Consider the following 21,667-nt stretch of genomic DNA (forward strand, 5'->3'; position numbering starts at 1 on the left):
CCAAATGACTTTGCACAGTATCACACTGAAGCCTTTTGTTATAGGTTCACATTTGGAAATAATGATAGTGTTGCTTATTCTGTGTTTTATTGTCGTATGAGGAACCACTCTGAAGATGAGGTTTTTGTTTTGATGATTTGCTGGAGGACAATAAAATATTAGTAATTGGGAGACATTAAAACAGTGGTTTGGAGGGCAGTTTTTTATTTGTTTCAAATGTCTGATAAGGAATTTGGAACAGTCAGCTTCTTAGGTTGCCACAAGTAACCAATTTGTTTTTAAATGCCGCAAATATGTGATAGTCTCCATACAAATATTTCCTTTGGGGTTTGAAGCAGTCACAGGTGGTTTTTGTTAGTTGCTCATTTATAGAACTTTCTGTTTAAGAGCCATAATAATTTCATATTATTAAACTGGAAGATCAAGCTTGTTTGAATTTTGTACACATAAAATGTATACTATACATGGATGTTATGTAGTTGATAAGACTGTATTTAAAACTAAGTGATATAAGAACTGATTGCAGTAAAATATTAAACTGACAATGCAATGATAGTTATGTAGTCAGTGTCTGATTTTAAAGCAAGCAATCAATAATTATCACAAGAAAGTAAAGAGCAGTGTACTTGGTTGGCTTCCCAGTGAGTTTATAGCATGTGAATAAATGAATAACATAAATATGCAGATGCAGTTGTTTTAAAGTGACACTGTCAAACATTACAGTTCCAAAATTTAACTTAACATAAGAATGTTGTAATCTCAAAGAGATTGTTCTCCAGATTTTCTAATATGTATAAAAACCTATTTTCTCATAGGAAAGCAATCATTGTTATTTGGTCCTATTTATGTATGGAAAGAGCTTTCTCTACTAATCAAGGTTTGGAATGAGATGAAGATATAGTGGGCCTGCTACATATACAATATTATTACTCTTATACTGGCTATTGTTATACATTGGCCACTCCTAGGACAAAGACATGTTTTTCTTTTTTCCTTTTAGCATCAGCTTGGCTTGGACTTGGAATATAATCGTGGCTGCTGTGGGGTGGCTGTTTTTCTTTTATGTTTTATTAAAAACTTTAAAGCATATGAGTTTCATGACTCGGAGTAATTTTTTTAAATGGAAAATGAAAATCAAGTGTTCTAGCTGCTAGTTAATTCATCAACCCCAACAAGAGTGATAGATTTAGTTTTCAAAATGTCAGGGGATTTAAAAGAAATAAAAATGAAACAATACTGGTGCAAGTGTGATTGTGATTTTTCTTAATTATGGATTCAAGATTAAAAATATCTTCTGGCTTATTTTTATTTTTTAAATAATTATAATAAAATAATCACTTTCTTCTCCAAGAAAATTAAAACCAGCCAAACAATTTTTGATTTTGACACCACTAAAAAGCCTATTAGGTTTCAATTTTCATAGGTGCATAGCAACAGTACCTCAGGCTTTTAATGAGCACATAACAATATTCAATTCAACTATATTAGTTGAGCAGGTTATAATAGCCCATAATGCAAGCACTGTCATATTATTGTTTACTTAGGTTGGAGATTTAAAAAAAAGTTGTTACTGTAAACTGATTTCGTATTACTAAAGAAAAACAGTGATTCCAAAGTGAAATACCATTATGTATTTGAAATTTAAATAGCTACTATTTTATTATTTGTATATAAAGTTGAGAACTTTTTGTATTTCAGCAAGCTCCTTTTATATATCACTTGTCCAGGAAAAATAAGTCTAGTATTAGTGATTAGTTTTTTTTGTACATTTGTATTTATGAAGCTGCTGGGCCAAATGAGGACTGTGCAAATTCCTATTGAAACAAACAAACAAAAACAGAAAAAAAAAAGAAATCTGAAATTGTGTATTTGTGTTAAGTCAGAATCAATATCTTCAGGGTGTAGTTATCTTTATTTTAATCTGAACTGTCAGTCAAAAGCCCCCAGCATTAATATGAGACTATGTCCCTTTGTATTGCTTGTATCTGAAAAAAGCTAAAAGGATAAAACCATGTTGGTAATATAATTGTATTAGGTTTTTATACTGTCTTACAGTTTAAGATAGAACCAACTTTGCATTTTATTCCTAAGCATTTTAAAAAGTTTTCTGTGTCTCTTTTTTACATTTTTTCAGTAATTGAACTATGGCTTCTATTCTAAAAAGTGACATTGTACAAGTCCATCTTTATTTTTTCTTAGTGAGTTCCAGTTGAAACTTTCTTGGTTTACCAAAAGGAAAAACAAAGTTCACCTGCTTGAAGCCTGATCTAAACTCAGTGGTTTTCCTGATCAAGACAAAGAATTAGAGTGAATCTGTGCTTTTTACAGGTCATGGATTTTAATCAGTAATTAAAATGCTTTGAGCCAGATTCTGGTTGTAGTTACACCAGTGCAACCCCATTGCTTCCAACGTGCAATTGAGGTGCCGCGGGTGGCTGTCTCTTGGAACTTAATTAACAATTCTGCTGATGTGCAAGCCAGAATAACATTCTCACAGCTGTGTTTGCTTTGCAGTGTTAGTATGAATATAGTAGTTCAAACTTAAAGCCTGATCCTGCAATCCTTATTCATATGAGTATTGCAATTAAACCACTGAAGCTAAAGGAATGACATCTATGAGTAAAGGATACTTGCAGAAGTAAGTGTTGCAGGTTTAAGCCCATACTTTTGACACTGTCATAAACCTACATGAATCTGAAAGTACAAGTAGTATTGGGTCTGTCAAGTGAGCAGATGCTGTTTTTACACGGTGACTTTTCAGACTAGAACCACATTTTTAACGTGATTAAAAGTTCATTAGGTATATAGAAAAACATAATTAGCAAGGGAAAGGATAGTCATTTAAAAAAGGAACAGGAATGATCATATGTTACCATACTTAAGTTTTTAGCATGTATAATTAATAGATAGTGGTTGTTAATATGTTCCTACAGGCAGTGTTTTCAAGCAAGAGAAAGCATTAGGATGCTTTGCCAAGATGACTGGGTTGCCTTCCATTCTTATCTCATCCATACGTGAACGGATATAACGTGTGTTGTTGGATTTGCAGAACGTGTCATCTGTGACTGAGGTTATGTTGTTAAACTGCAAAACAAAACAAGGATAGTTTGAAAATGTTTCAGCATCAAAACCTAGATGAAAGTATCTGAATCTTACAAATAATTAATTGTCTCTCCTTTTCTTGGTTTTTTATTTTATTGTTTTTGTGTTTGAATCTTAAGTTTGTTTGTTTTTAAGTCTTCTAAAGGGTTTATTTTATGGGTGCAGTTATTAAGCAGTAATTTTACATTGGTACTGAAATCTAGTACTTTTTGTTGACAAAGGGTTATTCTATTGCTCATTGTGGCCGGGGACTGCCCTTGAAATAGAGAAATCAACAGTGTTTATAGACAGAGTAGTGACAAATTCCAGTATTGCAGTTACAATCAGCCACCAAACAGCTTTAGTGGCTAGGAGACCTTCTATTTTACTTTATTCTGAAGAATTATTTGAAGTCTCAACTACTTTATTGCTTTTTTAATGTTTCAGAGATAGGATGAGCACATGTGCTATGGTGCTAAGTATAGTTAGGTGCATGTCTGTACTAATGTTTAGTTTTCAGTGCAATGTTTTTGGACGATGGTAACACAACAGTGTGAGCCAAATTGAAAACAAATAATGAAAGAAAGCAAGAGTGGTCTTATTTTAGCTAAATCATTATCTGTGCCCTACAATATCAAAAAAATACTTTGAGACCTGAAGGTGCAGAACACGCAGACTCTCTGGTAAGTTAAGAGGTACAGATTCCAGTGTATTATGTGCGAGATAGAGATATGACAAATTGGTCTGTTTCTGTAGAAAAGAGGAGAAAAAAAAATTAGTGTTGATTTTCCTTGATTACACTGTCAGTAGTTCAGTTCCTCCTGTGCCTGTCTACATGGGCAGCAGGTATAAAAGGCCAGGAGAGACTCAGCCACCCCGGTGCTGCTGCTGGACCCCCGGTTGTGGGGTTTGGCAGGAGAAGTTTTTGCTATATTATGCCCCGTGCAGGTTCCTGGGTGGCTGAGGAGGCAGTATGTGGTATTCGGCTTCCTGGGTTCATCGATAATCTCTCCCGACTCCAGAGAGATTACTGCTGAACCCAGGAAGCTGAGTAGCACATACCGCCCTGGATCCTGCATGGGGGATATCAAAAGCTTCTTCCGGATGAGACGCTTTTCCCTGGGGCAGCTTCGGGTATGGGGAGGGAAGGCGTAGCGGGCAGGTGGGGGGAAGCTCAGGACTTTGGCTGGCCTTGAGCTCCTCCGACCAGGGGGTAGCGCAGGGTTCTGGGTGCGGGGGAAGCACGGGGGGGGGGGGGGGGGGCAGAGCCAGGGAATCCACCCACCTCACATGCCTGTCTAACAATAGGTATCAGCATTTTTCTTCTGAATACATACCTTGGCTAATTATATGTCCATAAAGACATCCCATATGAATGTTCTTTTGTTGGAAGTACTGTATGTAATACGCTAACACAGTGGTCTTAACTTTCCAGACCACTGTACCCCTTTCAGGAGTCTTATTTGTCTTGTGTACCCAAGGTACACCTCACTTCAAAACTACTTGCTAACAAAATCAGACATAAAAATACAAGTGTCACAGCAAACTATTACTGAAAAATTGCTTACTTTCTCAATTGTACCATATAACTATAAAATAAGTCAATTTGAATATAAATATTGTACTTACATTTCAGTGTATAGTATGTAGAGCAGTATAAACAAGTCATTGTCTGTATGAAATTTTAGTTTGTACTTGCTTAGCTAGTGCTTTTTATGTAGCCTGTTGTAAAACTAGGCAAATATCTAGATGAGTTGATGTACCACCTGGAAGACCTCTGTGTACCCCCGGGGTACGTGTACCTGTGGTTGAGGACCACTGCTGTAACATACTAAGAAATTGCTTGAACAGGATTTGTTACATTTTTGAGAGATTGAAAAGTTTAATAAAACAAGTTCTATTAAATTTCAAGCTTTAATGCCATAGCTTTATTTAAGAGTGTTTGAATGTGGCTGTGACTAAAATATCCTCTAGTATTAACCTTCCTTGGGAATTAAACCAATTAATATTGCTTCACATTGTGACTGTAATGATTTGTTATTATTGTTGGTTGTTGCTCTGTTAATGTTTTCCCCCACTTTCCAGAACCATACTTATAGCTGAATACCAAAGTGGGCTATGTCCTTCTTGCGGTGAAGAATTTTGGATCATTACTGGGGTGAGCCGGTGTCATGGTGCTTTCACTGACTCTTCTATTTTGAGTAATCTCTTTTTGCCATATATCATGTTTTTCTGGGTTGCTGTGCCAACAACCTGACATACAAATTCACAATTAGAATCAAATCAAGCCCTGTTGAGTTTAGTTATGTAATCACAGCTTATTATGTAACAATGTAATAGCTCTCCATAGCTACAGAACTATTTTCATACAAAAACTTTAAGGTGAAGTTAAGGCTACAAGTATTTTTCACTAAGAGCCTTATTGGAATTGTTAGTAAACCTGAAGATGCTTAGCTCCATGTTGTCACTTCTCCTACCTGCATTTCACAGACTCTTAGGATACTCCTCAGATCCTCAGAATTCCCAGCATTAGTAGTTTTCTTAGTCCCAGACAAACCATAATAAGCTATTCAGGCCTGGGGTGAACCAATGGAAGCTCATTTAAGATTTAACAGGCCTCCTGAGTCATGTGGATAGGGGAAAATTGTTCTCTCTTGCAGATAATCAGATTTTCTTCCAAAGCCCTCTTCTTACAGAACTCACATCTATAATGCTGGAGGAGGGAGGTACTGAATAAGAACACAGGTAGCTGTGGGAGACCAGGGTGTCATTTTCCTCCTCTGTAGATCTGAGGTCTTCAGGAAGGACATTTCCTCTGGAAGTACCACAAGGCTTGGAGAGGTTGTTGGTCCTCCTCAAATCTTTTAGGATAAAAACTCTTTTAAGAGTGTCTTATTTCAGGAGCTCCTGTCCAATTCACTTCCTAGTGTGTTAAAAAAAAAATTGAAATTCTGCCTTGGCCCCTGATCTGACCTACCAATTTGGAGGCCAAATGTACTTTTTTTTTATGTTGATTTTAGAAGTGAGGAGGGGCAAAATTGGACTTAAAATGAAACTAATGTTTGCATAATTGCAAGAGCATTGCTGTTGTTCCATATACCTTAAATAAAAAGCATACTGTTTTAAAAATCTGAAAAACCTCCTATACCTGTGCTCAGAGTCTTACAGTAAAGTTTACAAATATTTAACAAACACTACGATAATGGTTATTTATCTAAGTTTATGTAAATTACTCCAATTTTTATAACCTGTTACTTACCTTGAAAGCATTTGCTCTGATACCTCTACTCTTAATTCTGTTGTAGTTTGCATTAAGTGTAATTAGTTTGGGGGGCAGAACTGGAAGTCTTATCAGTTTATTTTCAGCAAGTGAAAGTTCTTCTAATAACAGAAGCTTTGAAAAGGCACCATCTTCAATTTCTTCTATCCTATTTCCACTTAAATTAATTCTTCTTAACGTAGCTTTATATAAAGGAAACAAAAAAAAAATTATTTTTCATGGTATGTAAAATGCAGTAAAGCATAATATACTCCTATTATAAGTGGCTCTGGTAGAAATGCTTATAAATATGATTGCCTAACCCTTTGCGTCATAAGTCCCTGTTTTCAGTTTCTTATAACTTTCTCAAACTTTAATTGTTTGGGCTAAAATTCTCCACAAATGCCTTAGGCTGAAAAACACAAAACAAAACAAACAGTTCAGCCACTGCCAAGAGCCAGGCTATGGAAAAATAAGTAGTTTTGCCCAGTTAAAATTATGTAAATCTAACCATTTCATTGAGAAGCTTTAGTGCAGTAGTTCTCAAACTTTTTGTACTGGTGACCCCGTTCACATAGGAAGCCTCTGAGTGTGACTCCCCCTCATAAATTAAAACACTTTTTTATATATTTAACACCATTATAAATGCTGGATGCAAAGTAGGGTTTGGGTTGGAGGCTGACAGTTTGTGACCCCCCCCCATATAATAACCTTGCAACCCCCTGAGGGGTCCTGACCCCCAGTTTGAGAACCCCTGCTCTAGTGCCTCCATCCTTTAGAGGGGAACTTGAAATTTGCCACAGAAGTTGCCCGGGTTTTAGGGATGTGCCTCCTGTCCCTGTGGAAATCCACCCAAATGTGGTCAAGATATGAGCATCTGAAAAACTCTCAGTTCACACACATTCACTCAAGGTTTGTGAAGAGGCTAACAATTAGTGGCTGATCCACACAGAGAATAAAAGCCTACTACTGTTATTGGTTACTTGTTATCTCAAGTGATAGAGGTCTGTGTTGTGGATCTAAGGGTCCTGTTCCAGATGACCACCTATGTGGGGGGTCAGGAGGTGCCACTTGATGTAGTTTCTGTTTTTTCTGTTTGTTTTAAAAAATAAGGAAATTACATTGAAGAAAACTGTTAAAAGAATAATAAGGTTGCCAAGTTAAACACTCAAAATTTGGAAATGCCACAATAGTAGCTGCCTGTGTAACGTTAATTCAGTCCCCTTGATGTGTATGTTCACTTTAATTGAATACACAGATTCCAAGAGGTTTATTCTATCCCCTGATAGGGTGAATGTAAGTAAAAAGGCATGTGAATTTACAACAAAGATGTCCTTCCAAATGTTAATTAGTCATTGAAGTTAAATAGGTAAGTAGAAACAAAAGCAGTCTTTAAAGTCTGACAAAATCCCCTCTCTTTTCTCTCTACACTGTTGGCCTTAGTACTGTCACCTAAGTTATATAGTCATTATGTCTTTCAGCCAAGAACATACTTGAATTTCTACGGTAAAAGATAAGCATAAAAAAAATTAAGTAAAATAACTTTCCAGGCCTTCTTCACATTTCCAGAAGAATCACAAAAAGGAGCAAGCCCAGTTCTTAAGACAAATGCTTTTAAAGTCACTTTCAACAAAGAGGAGAATAGATAATACTGCATATGAACAAAGAGATTGACTTGACAGTGTAAGAGAAATCTTAACTTGTAGAATTTCTTTACTTTTGAGAGCTTGGTATTTAATTTAAACACTTAGCATTGCATTAACGGTGACATGCTTAACTTTAGTTAAGACCAGGTTTCTCTGCTGTATGTCCCTACTAATTAGTTAGGGAGAGCGGGGCAATCAGCACAGAAAAAGGTTTAAACAAATAAAAGTGTATATTTTCTTTGCCTCTCTGAATTCCTCGTGATACTTTATGGTTCCTTTAAGACAGCCCAGATTGAGACACAACACTACTTATGTGGTTCATAAAAAGAAAAGGAGTACTTGTGGCACCTTAGAGACTAACCAATTTATTTGAGCATAAGCTTTCGTGAGCTACAGCTCACTTCATTGGATGCAGACTAACATGGCTGTTACTCTGAATATGTGGTTCGTGGTATTTGTGAATTAGGGTAACCAGACATCCTGATATTATCTGGACTGGGAGCTTTGTCTTATACATACAACTATGTTCCCCTCGCTCCCCCGCCAGCCATAGGTTAGGCTTAGCTAGGTTTTCAGATTTGCTTTTACAATTCTTTTCTAATAGTAGTGTGTTATATATAATACATATTAATGCAATGATGGAGTTCAACAATGAATATGAAATGTATCTTGTTTTGGTATTGACACCCTCCCCCCATTCCATATGCAAGGAAGAATTTAACTTTAAACTATAAGCACATATCACCTAATCAAAAAGATTGAAGTCTAAATATACTTACGAATATCAGCAAAATCTGAGACTGCCACTCTCTTTATTTTGTTGAATCGTGCATAAAGGTAGGCTGTTTCCTTTGGCAGAGGGGGAATAGCAACAATATCAATTTCTTCACAGTATACCGATCCACTTAAACACACACACAGCAGACAAGTGGCCAAATCTGCAAACAAAGAATTTGATTTTCTTGTGTCAGTAGAAAGCTAAAAGATTGACAATCTTTAATACAAAACATAGAATTTCACTGAGTTAAGGTTTGTCGTCTTTCAGGATTTTATATATTTGTTCTCAAGGTAGTATGGTCAAAAAAGATGTCATGGTCATCAAATCCTTTCTCTTAGAAAAAACATTCCTTGTATTGAGAATTGCACTTTTCTACTTACACATTCTAGCTTCCTTTTTCTAATCTGTTCCTGAAGCACCATTTATCAGAGTTACTCAGCTATGTTATTGAATTGGTTTGCAATCATTACAGCTGTGTAAGCATTCAGTATAACTGATTGTAATGTCACTCGCCTTCCTTAAAAATGATTGCTTTCAAAGTTGAACTTATGTTAGAAAAAAAAATCTTAGAAAAGCAAAAGCTTCCATGTGAACCAGTCAAAGAGTGAGACCATAAATCACCCTACATCTTATGAGCATGGCCTATGTGCTCTGTACAAGCTGTACATAAATACTTCAAGAGTCTTGGGTCCTGTGGCAGATTAGAAATTGCTGGCCAGTTTGATTTACATCGAAAAATATAGGTAATGAATTAATTTATTAAATGAAAAAAGTGAATTTAATATCCTAGGACTTTATTAATTGTATTTACATTGTCACTGCTGTTTTAATTTACATTGTGCCAAAGATTTTTATATTAACATAAGTGCATTTCAGAAGTTTGTATAGGTAAAGTTGAAGATTTTGTTGAGTAGGGAAATACTTGGCGCTTTTGGCTCATTGGGAGACATTTTGGGAAATGAGGGAAATGTCCATTTACTGGTTGTGTCTGCTAAATTAATTAGCAGTGAAATACTTAATGTTGATGTTGACTTTATCTTTAGGCTTCAGAAAACTCATTTGCTATAATGGGGCAGTTTGTGCCTTTGACCTTTCATTTCAGATATTCTCAAGATGAAAACTATCAATTTCTAGTTTTGTGTTTTCAAGGCTGGAAAGAGACATGTATAAGAACAGGAGAATATTTGGATTCTCGAGCACAATTCTGTAGCAAAGGATGCTAAGGCAAATTGCACATTCATGAAATCATGGAATATTCAGGCCTTGCCTCAAAGTTAATGTTGCAGCTTTGAATTCAATTGTGCTACAACTTTTGTTAGTTCTAATCTCTAACTCTTTGTGGTATTGAAACTTTTAGTCATCTTCTACATATATCTGGATCTGGTGCATAGGTGATACTTGTCTTTTTGCTGTCCACCTAACAAAGAAGTTCCTTCTAGATCAATTGGCAGTTTTTGATACTCATAACTAATGAAGTCCTGATGAAATGGCTGGTAGGTATGGGCAAGCTGAGAATTGGTAAGTCTTCAGTTATTTCTTTCCATTGAAATGTTCCTGAGGTTAATACTGGACCCCATTCATTAGCCTTGCATTCAGTCTTTTGCCTGTGATTTCAGATCTCTACCCTTAGACTCCTTTTGCTCATTTTGTATGTGAATACAGGAAATAGTGTAGTGGTTGGAGAAGCAGTGCATGACTCTTTCATTGGAGTTGGAGGGTGTACTCCTAGCTTTGCTCACTGTTGGATGAGAACTAATTGGCAGATGATTCATTTCAGAGAATGTTGGTTGGCTGGGGAAATGTCTATAGATGGTGGAGGCTATAATTATTCCTTGATTAAAAGATTTTTATAGATTTGCAACTTGAGGGTCTTGTTAATCATTGTTTGATCCTGGATTTCTAGATAGAAGTCGTACCCAAGAGTGGTTCATTTAATTTATTTTATTTTTGGCAAGGAGTTGGGGGCGGGGTTATTTGTGTTTTTAGGGAGGTGGGGTTTTTATTATTTTTTATTGTATTTATATTTTCCTTTCACATGTGGATCACATCATGGTTAATTACAGAAAAGCTATTTGTGGGGATACACTTGAAAACTACTGGGAAACTTGAGCTAATGGAGAATGTAGCTGCGGAAACCTTAACGGTGATCCTTTTGTGAAGTGTATTGTGCCAAATTAATTTGGATTCTACTTAATTTCTGGATGCATTTCAAGGTATTGATTGTAATGTATAACCTCTGTCAAGTTAAGCTCTGTCTAGCTACAGTACAGACATAGTCTGCTCCTCTCTGAAGTTGAAGTGCTGAGAGCAGATAGCTCTCCATAGAAGTCTCTCTACTTTTTCACTTCACCCGTTGTCTAGTCATGCCATAAAATAGACAGCAGGAAATGGATGTGGTGTAATTAGACTGCAATTTTATTCACTGAAGATAGCTGAAAGAACCCTGCAATAAATTGTATAATTCAGGTCATGATTATTTCCTTAATCACTTCCACATAATCCACAATCTGGTCCCAACCATCCTGTTGTGGGACTAGAAAAGGAGAGGTATTGGCTACCTGCTGTTCCAGATGTAGGAGTCCCAACACTCCCTCTTACACAGGTCCGTAAGGGATCCTTTCTTTCAAATCCTTTGCCAGTCCATTTTATCTGATAACTGTATCTGTTCCATAACAGTTATCTACGCTGGATATCTGGCACAATTATTACTTATGAAGTTGTGACATTATAACCTAATCCCCACCCCCAAACTCAAACACACACACCCTACTGAGTCCCAGACCTACTGGGAGGAAGGCAAAAAAAATCACGCCACCCTGTCTTAGACAATCTGGTGGTGAGGGAAAAATACCTTTCCAGCTCACCAAGAAAAAGGGCGACTACAAGTAATGCCTACAGCCGGCCGTATAGAAATCCAATTATTTTGCAAATGTTATGGGTGGTGAGTGGGAGCTGCCAGCCTGATCCAGGTTAAAGACAGCTCCTCTGTGGGTGTGTGGGTTCTAAACACCCTCCTTACATTCCAGTCTGCAGAAAGGGCAGTGACCCCTCCACTGACCTGTCCCTGTTCCCCTCACCTATTGTTGAGAGAGAGTCCTTAAAGGGTAATATCTCTTTATGTCTGGCCAGCCAGCAAAAGACTCACCTCATACAAGCTGCGGTGAGCACGTTTCACTTCAACACGAATTAGTTACCTTATTTTTGCCTGATTGTCTAGTTCATATTGTTAGCTTTATTATGTTTTCATTTGACCATTCAATATGTGTGTTTGCCTAGAGGATGTGATAGGAGCATCAGATAAACTGGGCTGCATGTATTCAGAATGTATCTGGAGCTTCTTTAAAATTTTCACACTGGAGTTAGCAGAAATCCCACTGAGCTCATGAAAACCTTGTTTATGAATGAAAAGATGAGTGCTATATGCAGTTTTCCTTTACTAAACTCTTATTTTTTTTAATGTGAAATATTTTCTTTTAGGAAGCTTAATATTGTAACACTTCTATAACTTACCTGTATCTTTGGTTGGTGGTACTTTAGGTACACTCTCATCTCTCTGCAGTTCCAGCTGTATGTTAGAGTCAGGAGAAACAATCATGTCATCTTTTCCCTGTAAGAACAAAGGTAATAAAAATGAAGAGTTCATGAAAGGCAAACCATTAAACCAAACCATTAAAGTCAAACTTTAATATTGTACTACTGTTTAAAATGTGCTGCTTGCTATTCTTATAATGAATACTTCTAACTGAAAGGAATTAGAGAAAAATATTGTTTATTTGCATTTGGACAGCATTTGATACCCAGTTTCCCCTTTTGTTTGTGGGTTTCGTACACAGAGAGGAGAAAGAGAAGCATTTCTTAACTAATAGGAAAACATTATAAAACAACAAATAATGAGGAGGAGGAGAATATGAAACAGGAGTATACCTGCAACTGCTCTTAACTTAATCTTAGAAATTGACTAGATTTAAATTGGCCTTAAACATCAGCATTCAAAAGACTATTTGCAAATAGATAACAATCCTAATACACTGAGACCATCTATATATAGTACATAAATAGTCTTAGTAAAATAAAATACTCTTCCGAATAAAAAGTCAGTGAGAATTTTTCTCCTGAAACATTAAACGTGCTAACATCTTTTATCAAGTGTATGTAAACTTTACTTTCCAAACCTATCCCCTTGCAGATATTTGCCCCAGTTCAGCAAGGTACTTTAACCTGGTGACTAAGTGTGTGTCATTCCCTCAGTAATGACTAGTTGACATAGAGGAAGATAACATATTATTGCTATTAGTTACTCCATTAGCTTAGTTGGTAGAGGTCTCTGATTAATGGAATGATGTCTGGTTGGAGGGAGGTCTCAAGTGGAGTTCCATAGGGATCTTTGCTGGGTCCGGTGTTGTTTAACAGCTTTATTAATGAACTGGATGTAGGAACAGAAAGCATACTGATCAAATTCACGGATGAGACAAGGCTAGGGGGAATTGCCAACACTTTGGAAGATCGAGCCAAAACTCAAAGGGATCTTGATAACTTGGAGAAAAGGGCTATAGGCAACAAAATGAAATTTAACAAAGACAAAGGTGCTACACTTAAGGAAGAAAAACCAAATGCACAGATAAAGAATGGCGGATAACTAGATTGGCAGCAGCACTGCTGAGAAGGTTCTGAGAGTTGTGGTGGATCACAACCTCAACCTGAGTCAGCAATGCAATGCTGTTGCCAAAAAAAAAAAAAAGAAAAGCAAATGCAATTTTGGGTTGCACTAACAGAGGCATAGCATGCAAATCACCATGGGAGGCGATAGTACCGGTCTACTTGGCTCTGGTTAGGCCTCAATAGGAATATTGTGTCCATTTTTGGTCACCCATGTATAGAAAAGATGTAGAGAAACAGGAAAGGATCCAGAGGCGAGCGACCACGATGATCAAAGGGATGGAATGCAAGCCAAATGAGCAAAGGCTGAAGGAACTGGTCCATGTTTAGTTTGGAAAGAGGAGATTAAGAGGGGAGATTATAGCAGTCTTCAAATGCTGGAAAGGCTGCCATAAAAAAGATGGAGAAAAGTTATTCTCTCTCACCAGAGAGGGCAGGGCAAGAGGCAGTTGGTTCAAACAACAGCATAGCAGATTTAGATTAAATTTCAGGAAAAACTTTCCAACTGTAAGAACAGTTGGACAATGGAACAGACTGCCTAGGGAGGTTGTGGAAGCTCTTTCACTGGGGTTTTCCAAAGAGGCTCGATAGCAATCTGTCTGGATGGTTTAGACGAAACAAATACTTCATCTTGGCAGGGGGTTAGACTAGATGACCCTTGCGGTCACTTTTAACCCTATGGTTCTGTGATTCTAAGAAAGATCCTTGACTCTACTCCTATATTTTGTCTTCCCTCCCTTTTGCACATTAGTGCAGCTTCCAAAAAGGACTGAAGCTATGGAGGCACAGGCAAGATTTGCACATAAGTATTTAAAAAAGAAATTGCCTTTTTACATATAAAATCTGGTGCCATCTGACAACTTTCTCCTCCCTCTGAAAAGTCACTAACTCAACGCTCTGAAGCACACTAAGGGTCACTCCAAATAGCTGAAGGTTTATTTTAAACACAAAGAGGTAGTGTTTGATCCTGGTTGTCATTAGTTAATTGCAGTAAGTTAATAGGCTTCATCATAGTTATTCACTTCAGAGAATTTTTATAATTAGTCCAAGCCTTAATGAATTAAAACTGCCGATATGAGTAACAATAACTGTGAATTACAACTTGCAATGTGAATGAAATATTGATATCTTTACACACATCCTAAAAAAACTAATCTTCAAACCTTTATTATGAACTTCAATTATATTATAATAGAAAAAATTCATGGTGCTACACAGATATAATGAACACATCTTAAACTGCTGAGTTAGCATTCTTCTTTTTTCATTACTTGGTATCATTCTCTGTCCTGGAATTTACATGAACCAGTTTGCTGCCCCTATTCCTCCCATTTTTAAGTCATTCTTTGAAACTTTCAGATATCCTTCCTCTTCCTTAAATAACTTAATTGGCCCCATGCACCCAATAACCAATTTTATATTGGGCCCCATCTCCTTTGTTGCTGTCCCTGATGCACAGAAGGCTCCCCAACTGTACCTTATCTCCCCACTCCTCTTAAAAGAGCTATGGCTTTGTGCTTTGCTCCTCTTCCTGCTCCCAACCTATGAAAATAGTCATGGCCCAATCTCTGCCCTGCCCTTTGCCTCATTTTTCCTTCTTTGAAAAATGTAGGGTCTCAAGTTACTTGATTCCTCCTCTCCTTCCTCTTAAAAATCAACTGGCAGCATCTAGGCTACTCTGGTTTAGTCCATCCTGTTAAAGAAGCACCATGGTAGGGCTAGAGTTCTCCTTGATCCTCTTTTCAGACTTAACTGTTCCAAAAAACAAACAGAAAACTGGAAACACACCCACTGACAAAGCTGAACTCCACGCTGAACTGTCTCATTTTGTTGGCTGATAAGCCCTGTCCCCTTTGTTCTGAGTGTTTGCTTTTAATTTTTAAGTAATAATTGTTGATCAAAACAAATTCTTTCTTTTGTAGAACATTAAGCTTAGTTGACTCTGTAGGTAAAACAGTACATATGTACATGCAGGTTTATGGAGATAAGAGTTAATTGTGAAAATTAAATTAAATCAAAAAGGATTGACATTTTTTCTTTTTTCTAATTTAGTATTTGTGTTGACAGAATGGAGTTGTGCATCCAAAGAGAAAGCTAATAACATACAGTATGTTATGGTTTCAAATAATAAATGTTATAATCATTTTCATCTCAATGCTCATCTGAAGAATATACTGTATTCACTTTAAAGAAAGGCTTTACAGTGGTGGTCACTTACACCGCTTTAGTAAGGATCTGTTAGCATTCCTGTTAAAAATCAGTATTCTGTTTATAACTGAGTTTAAATACATTGCTACAGATTGAAATTGGCCATATGAAACCAGATTTTCAATTGGGCATGTACAAAAGTGATAGGCCAGAAAAAAATGTGGTTGCATGTTTTGATTAGGTTCAGTGGTAGAAATAGTCAGGAAGCAAATAGTCACAAATGATTGGGCCTTTTAAATTATTGATCTTTTTTACCTCTTGTGTTTTTTTTATTTGGAATTTTGGAACATATTTAGACATAATTGTAGCATATAAGGAACTATTTTATTTTTTTCTTGCAAGGAAAAATTTGTCTGTGGAAAACTGATTTGATGGAAATAATGACTAGCTGCATTCCTAAAACTTTATTATGCAGAGTGGCGTATAGCTTTGCTTAATTATATGCACTGTGTATATGGAATTTGATTTGGGCATTTGAATCAGTCAAATACATAACTGCTGACATTTCCCGCATTTACATAAATGCCTTCTCATATTGCTCTATGGTCATGAAGTAGTCTGCCTCTTATCAAAATAATTTAAAATTGCATATCATTTGATGCTTTGCCTGCTTATATTAAGCTTTAGTCTTTTCAGTAATTTTGTAAAGGCTGTTGACTTCTTAGGTAGCTATCAGTTTGTCATAGATCTAGTTTAAGTGGTCTCCAGTCCTTTTGTTTGTGTGAATCAATGTTTTAATTGCAAAAAGACAACTATTCTTTCATTACTATGGTAACCAAATAAACCCAGGATATAGAAATGATTCGCACAAATTTAGAATAAAGCAAAGATCTACTGTATGCTTTAAGTTAACAGCTGAACTATTGGAAGAAAGATGAAGTGAGAGGAATTAATGTAAAAACAAGTAAGATAAGACTTGATTGTATAATTGCTGCAATCCATAACCTATACTGATGGAGTAGAGGTGGTAGATGAGTCATTTCTAGCACAAATAGCAGAAATATCCAAAACACAAGATCTGGTAATAAAGGGGGACTTAATTATTGAGACATCTGTTGGAAAAGTAGTACAGCAAAACACAAAATTTCCAATAAGTTTTTGGAATGTATTGTTTCAGAAAGCAGACAAAATAACCAGGGGAACAGCCATTTCAGACTTGATTCTGACCAACATGGAAGAATCAGTTGCACATCTGAAGGTAGAAGGCAATTTGGCTGAAAGTGGTTGTGAAATAATGGATTTCATGTTTCTAAGGAAAGGAAGAAGTGAAAGTGGCACAATAAAGACAATGGACTTCAAAAAAGCAGACCTAATGAACTTAGACAACTGGCAGGTAAGATCCCATGGGAAGAAAATCTAAGGGTAACGGAGTTCAGGATATCTGGCAGTTTCTCAAAAAGGCAATATTAAAGGCATAACTGCAAACCAAAATATGGAAAGAACAGGTTAAAGAGTATTTAGATAAGTTAGATATATTCAAGTTGAGAAGGACAGATCAAATTCATCTGAGGGTACTTAAGGAACTAACTGAAGTAATCTCAGAAACATTAGCAATTACCTTTGAGAACTTATGGAGGATAAATGAGGTCCCAGAGGACTAGAGAAGGGCAAACATAGTACCTATCTTTAAAAAGAGAAACAAAGAGGACAAGCAGCTTAACTTGGACACTTGGAAATAAATATACTGGAACAAATTATTAAACAATCAGTTTGTAAGCACCTAGAGAATAATAGGGTTATAAAGACTAGCTACCAGGGATTTGTCACAAACAAATCATGCCAAACCAACCTAATTGTCTTCTTTGACAGGGTTACTGGCCTAGTGAACGGGGCGGAGCAGTAGATGTTGTATATCTTGAATTTAGTTAGGCTTTTGGCACAATTCCGCATGACATTTTCATAAGTAATCTAGGGAAATGTGGTCTAGATAAAATTACTTTAAGGTGGGTGCACAAGTGGTTGAAAGACCATCCTCAAAGAGTAGTTATCAGTGGTTTGCTGTCAAACTGGGAGGGTGTATCTGGTAGGATCCCACAGGGGTGAGTGCTGGGTATAGTACTATTCAATATTTTCTTTAGTGATATGGATAATGGAGTGAAAAATATGCTTATAACCCCAAGCTCAGAGGGGTTGCAAGCACTTCAGAGGAAAGGGCTAGAATTCAAAATGATCTTGACAAATTGGAGAATTGGTCTGAAATCAACAAGATAAAATTCAGTAAAGAGAAGTGCAAAGTACATCACGAAAGAAGGAAAAATCAAATGGGGAATAACTGTCTAGGTAGTAGTACTGTAGAAAAAGATCTTGGAGTTACAGTGGATCACAAATTGCATGAGTCAACTGTGTGATGCAGTTGTGAAAAAGGCTAATATTCTATGGTGCATTATCAGGAATGTTGTATGTAAGACATGGGCGGTAATTGTCTCATTCTCCTCAACATTGGGGAGGCTTCAGCTGGAGTACTGTGTGCAGTTCTTGTCACCGCACTTTAGGAAAAATGTGGATAAATTGGATAGTCTCCAGATAAGAGCAACAAATGATAAAAGGTTTAGAAAATCGGACCTATGAAAAAAACCCTTGAGAAAAGAAGACTGAAGTCCCATGAAGGTAGGGCAAGCAGTAATGGGCTTAATCTGCAGCAAGGGAGATTTAGGCTAACTATTATGAAAAACTTTGTAACTATAAAGTTAAGTTCTGAAATAGGTTTCCAAGAGAGGTTGTGGAATCCCCATCATTGGAAGTTTTTAAGACCAGGTTGGACAAACACCAAATACGGATGATTTACATGTTTTTGGTCCTGCCTCAGTGCAGGGGGCTGGATTTGATGCCCGTCAAGGTGCCTTCTAGCCCTGCGTTTCTATGATTCTGTGATCACTACTGCATTCTCTGAGCTGGTATAGCTGACTTGCCCTCTTTTGCTGCTTATGTTAGAAAATAAGTTTCATAGTTAGCAATTAGGCTTGCCTTAAGTAAAAAATAACTTAAAAGCCTCTTAATATTTGGAAATTGCCACTGCAAATGTGTATACATACCATGGAAGTTTTCCTCTGGCAGTTAGCATTAAGCATTAATTAAACAAATTAGCTTTCCTTCAGCCTGTGTGATCCCAGCTGTACATAAGAATGTAAGAATGGCTATACTGTGTCAGACCAATAGTCTGTCGAATCCAATACCATGTTTTCCTACAGTGGCCGGTGCCAGATGCATCAGAGGGAATGAACAGAACAGGGCAGTTTATCAAGTGGTTCACGTCTGTCGTCCAGACCCAGCTTCTGGCAGTCAGAGGTTTAGAGACATCCAGAGCATGGGATTGCGTCCCTGACACCCTTAGCTAATAGCCATTGATGGACCTATGCTCCATAAACTTCTTTAATTTTTTTTCAAACCCAGTTATGCATAGTGCGTATCAAAAGAACTCTCACCTCTTAGCTCCATTCATGAGTAGTCTGAACAGAACTATGAGATTTCTATTTTAGGTTGGCACTTCGTACTAAATCTTCCCTCCTTTTCTTGAGTATATCTCTTGTTGAGTACCTGACTTCCTGGGCATCAGGATTGACAGTAGCATCACTCACAATTTGTCATTAGGGGGTGCTGAGGAGTGTTGTAGTGCACGCTTTCTTCTCTATCCCCCTCAGCCCACACAAACAGAGTACTGATATTGCAATGGACTCCCTAGTGTTGCTTGGTAGGATACAGTTGCTCAGAGCTATTACAGACTATCAGTTAAAAAAACAAAAGCAGCATTATATTACAATTGATTGTGTTCCAGCTTGAAAGAACTGCTATGGTTTATGATGACATATTACATATACGGTACATACTTTCATGAAAGTGTTTTAAATGCTACTATAATATCAAAACAAACAAACAAAACTCGTGAATTAAGACTAACTACATCCTGATTTTCAATCTTTGGCTCACCTTGTTGTCTGTTGGACATGACATGTCCTTTTGAGACCTCTGAAATACCTGGGCACGTCAGGATAAGGGATCTAAGAATGGTGTGTCAGCCATCAATTCTGTGATTGCCTATATTCTCTGGGTTTCTCAGACCCTTAATGAAAACCATAGTTAAGAAAGCTTTTGTGATTTTATTTTTGCTTTGCTTCAATTTTTAGGTGATCCACCTTTTCCCTACCATTTCAAGAGTTTTCTGTAAAATGTGTATACATGCATCTGATAACTAATTCATTCATAATGCTTGTCAGGTTTTTAAAAGATTATATAGCTAATTTATAATATAAATGAAATACCTTTTTCTTTATTGCATCCTGGGATTTGTCTTCATAATCTTGTTTAAACAGTTCTTCGAAAATGTCTGTATCATACTCATAAAGATTGAGTGACTCTTGTTGAATTGGAGGTACTAACTTCACCAAAGGCACAAAGAAAAATAAAAAAAACATAGTCTGGAAAGTCGTCATTTTAGCAGAGAAAATGTGTCTGGCTTTTTCTGAGCTGGAGAAGAAATGGTAGTGTTGACTATCGAGAACACTTTCTTTGTGACTGGAAATAAAAATGCAATCTGTCAAAACAATATTTAAAGCCTAGAGGACTTGTTGGCAGGGATTTCTAACGCATAAGAAACAGGGATCAACTTTTAACTCTTGGTATTCTTTAATTAAATGTTAGCCCTATAAAAATCTGCACTTAACAGCAAAAGATATATTAAAAAGTAATAAATAAAAGCTTACTAGTTTCCAAATAATGAAGGCAATGCTAACCTCATTGTCGTCACTTACATTTAGCAAGATATCATATTTCTTTCATTTTTGTTTGATAGCCAGAAAATTTTGTTAAACAGTATTTAAAATACTTGGCAAGCATGTGGTTGAATTGTTAAAAACAAAAAGACCGAATCTTATTTTGAAGTTCAAAATAATGATTTTCAAAGCTAACTTAAAATAAGAAATTTGTGGTCGTTTGTTTATGGAAACTTTGGATTTGAAAATGAACAAAACAAAAATGCGTATAATTTCTTTTAAAATTGAGAGGACTTAGTTGTACCCCTTACTGAAAAAAGCAAGAAGTAATAAGTTTCTAAGTAAACTTGAAAGGTTTCTACTGTACTTTCCCAATGAAATTGATACAGTAGTTACTTTAGTTAAAACTGTTTTAGATGAACTGTGGATTAAGATGTTTTCTTACAAAAGAACACCTACCGTTGTAGCAGAGTTTGAGTTTTCCTGTGATTTTCTTCAGTATAGATATTCTTATCTATGCATTAATCCCATGTGGCTGAATAAGAGAATAAAGCTGTGGTTTATTTCCAAGATGCTGAAACGAACAGTACTTCAGAGATTGTCAGCTTTAAACACTTCCCATGAGGTAAAGAAGGCTGTGCTAGCATTCTTTCCCTTGGGTGAGAGGTAATATTCTGGAGCAGGGGGTTGTACTCAGAATAATTTTAATAAGTGGTAAATCAGTCTAGTTCATCTAACTTGGAATATTATCTACTAAAACTGGTCATATTCAATGTGTATTGCTCTACCATACCTAATCATTTCACCTCTTTTTATTAAATAAAATATTAATTTATGAAATGAAGACCTATGTATCAAGTCATATGTTTTTCATTTTGTCTAATATTTTAGCTAAGAGACAAAGGAGCTGCTTTCTGACTGAGACAAAGATAGAGTACATATGTTTGGGCCTACCAGAGGGGTAGCCGTGTTAGTCTGGATCTGTAAAAGCGGCAAAGAGTTCTGTGGCACCTTATAGACTAACAGATGTATTGGAGCATAAACTTTCGTGGGTGAATACCCATTTCGTCAGATGCATGTAGTGGAGCCACAGAACTGTTTGCCGCTTTTATATGTATTCAATATTAGTCACATTTATGAACAGTAAAATGTTGCATTACAACATGTATTTAGAGAAGGTCCAAGTTTTAAACATGAAATGCAAGTTTGTCAGCATTAGCAGATTCAGACTTTTTCTGTACTTCCCGTTTTGATACTTTCTCCTAGTGATATTACGATTAACACAAAAATATACAACTTATGTGTTTTTAGGAGGCTATATCTTATAATTTGC

At 36.5% G+C, this 21,667-nt stretch overlaps 2 protein-coding genes across 2 annotated transcripts in view; one reads left to right on the forward strand and one right to left on the reverse strand.

Moving 5' to 3' along the window:
• Window positions 1-21,667, forward strand: part of CENPP (centromere protein P) — a 331,014-nt gene that overhangs the window by 42,113 nt on the left and 267,234 nt on the right. The window lies entirely within an intron of this gene.
• Window positions 2,917-20,055, reverse strand: OGN (osteoglycin). Its single transcript, XM_077823092.1, has 6 exons — window positions 19,885-20,055; window positions 12,275-12,371; window positions 8,766-8,924; window positions 6,341-6,543; window positions 3,736-3,831; window positions 2,917-3,084 (listed from the first exon to the last, which is right to left on the reverse strand). Exons 1-6 carry the CDS (start codon window positions 20,053-20,055, stop codon window positions 2,917-2,919), a joined length of 894 nt encoding a protein of 297 aa, XP_077679218.1.

Source organism: Eretmochelys imbricata, chromosome 7 (genome assembly GCF_965152235.1).
Source record: "Eretmochelys imbricata isolate rEreImb1 chromosome 7, rEreImb1.hap1, whole genome shotgun sequence".
NCBI classification, from domain to species: Eukaryota; Metazoa; Chordata; order Testudines; family Cheloniidae; genus Eretmochelys; species Eretmochelys imbricata.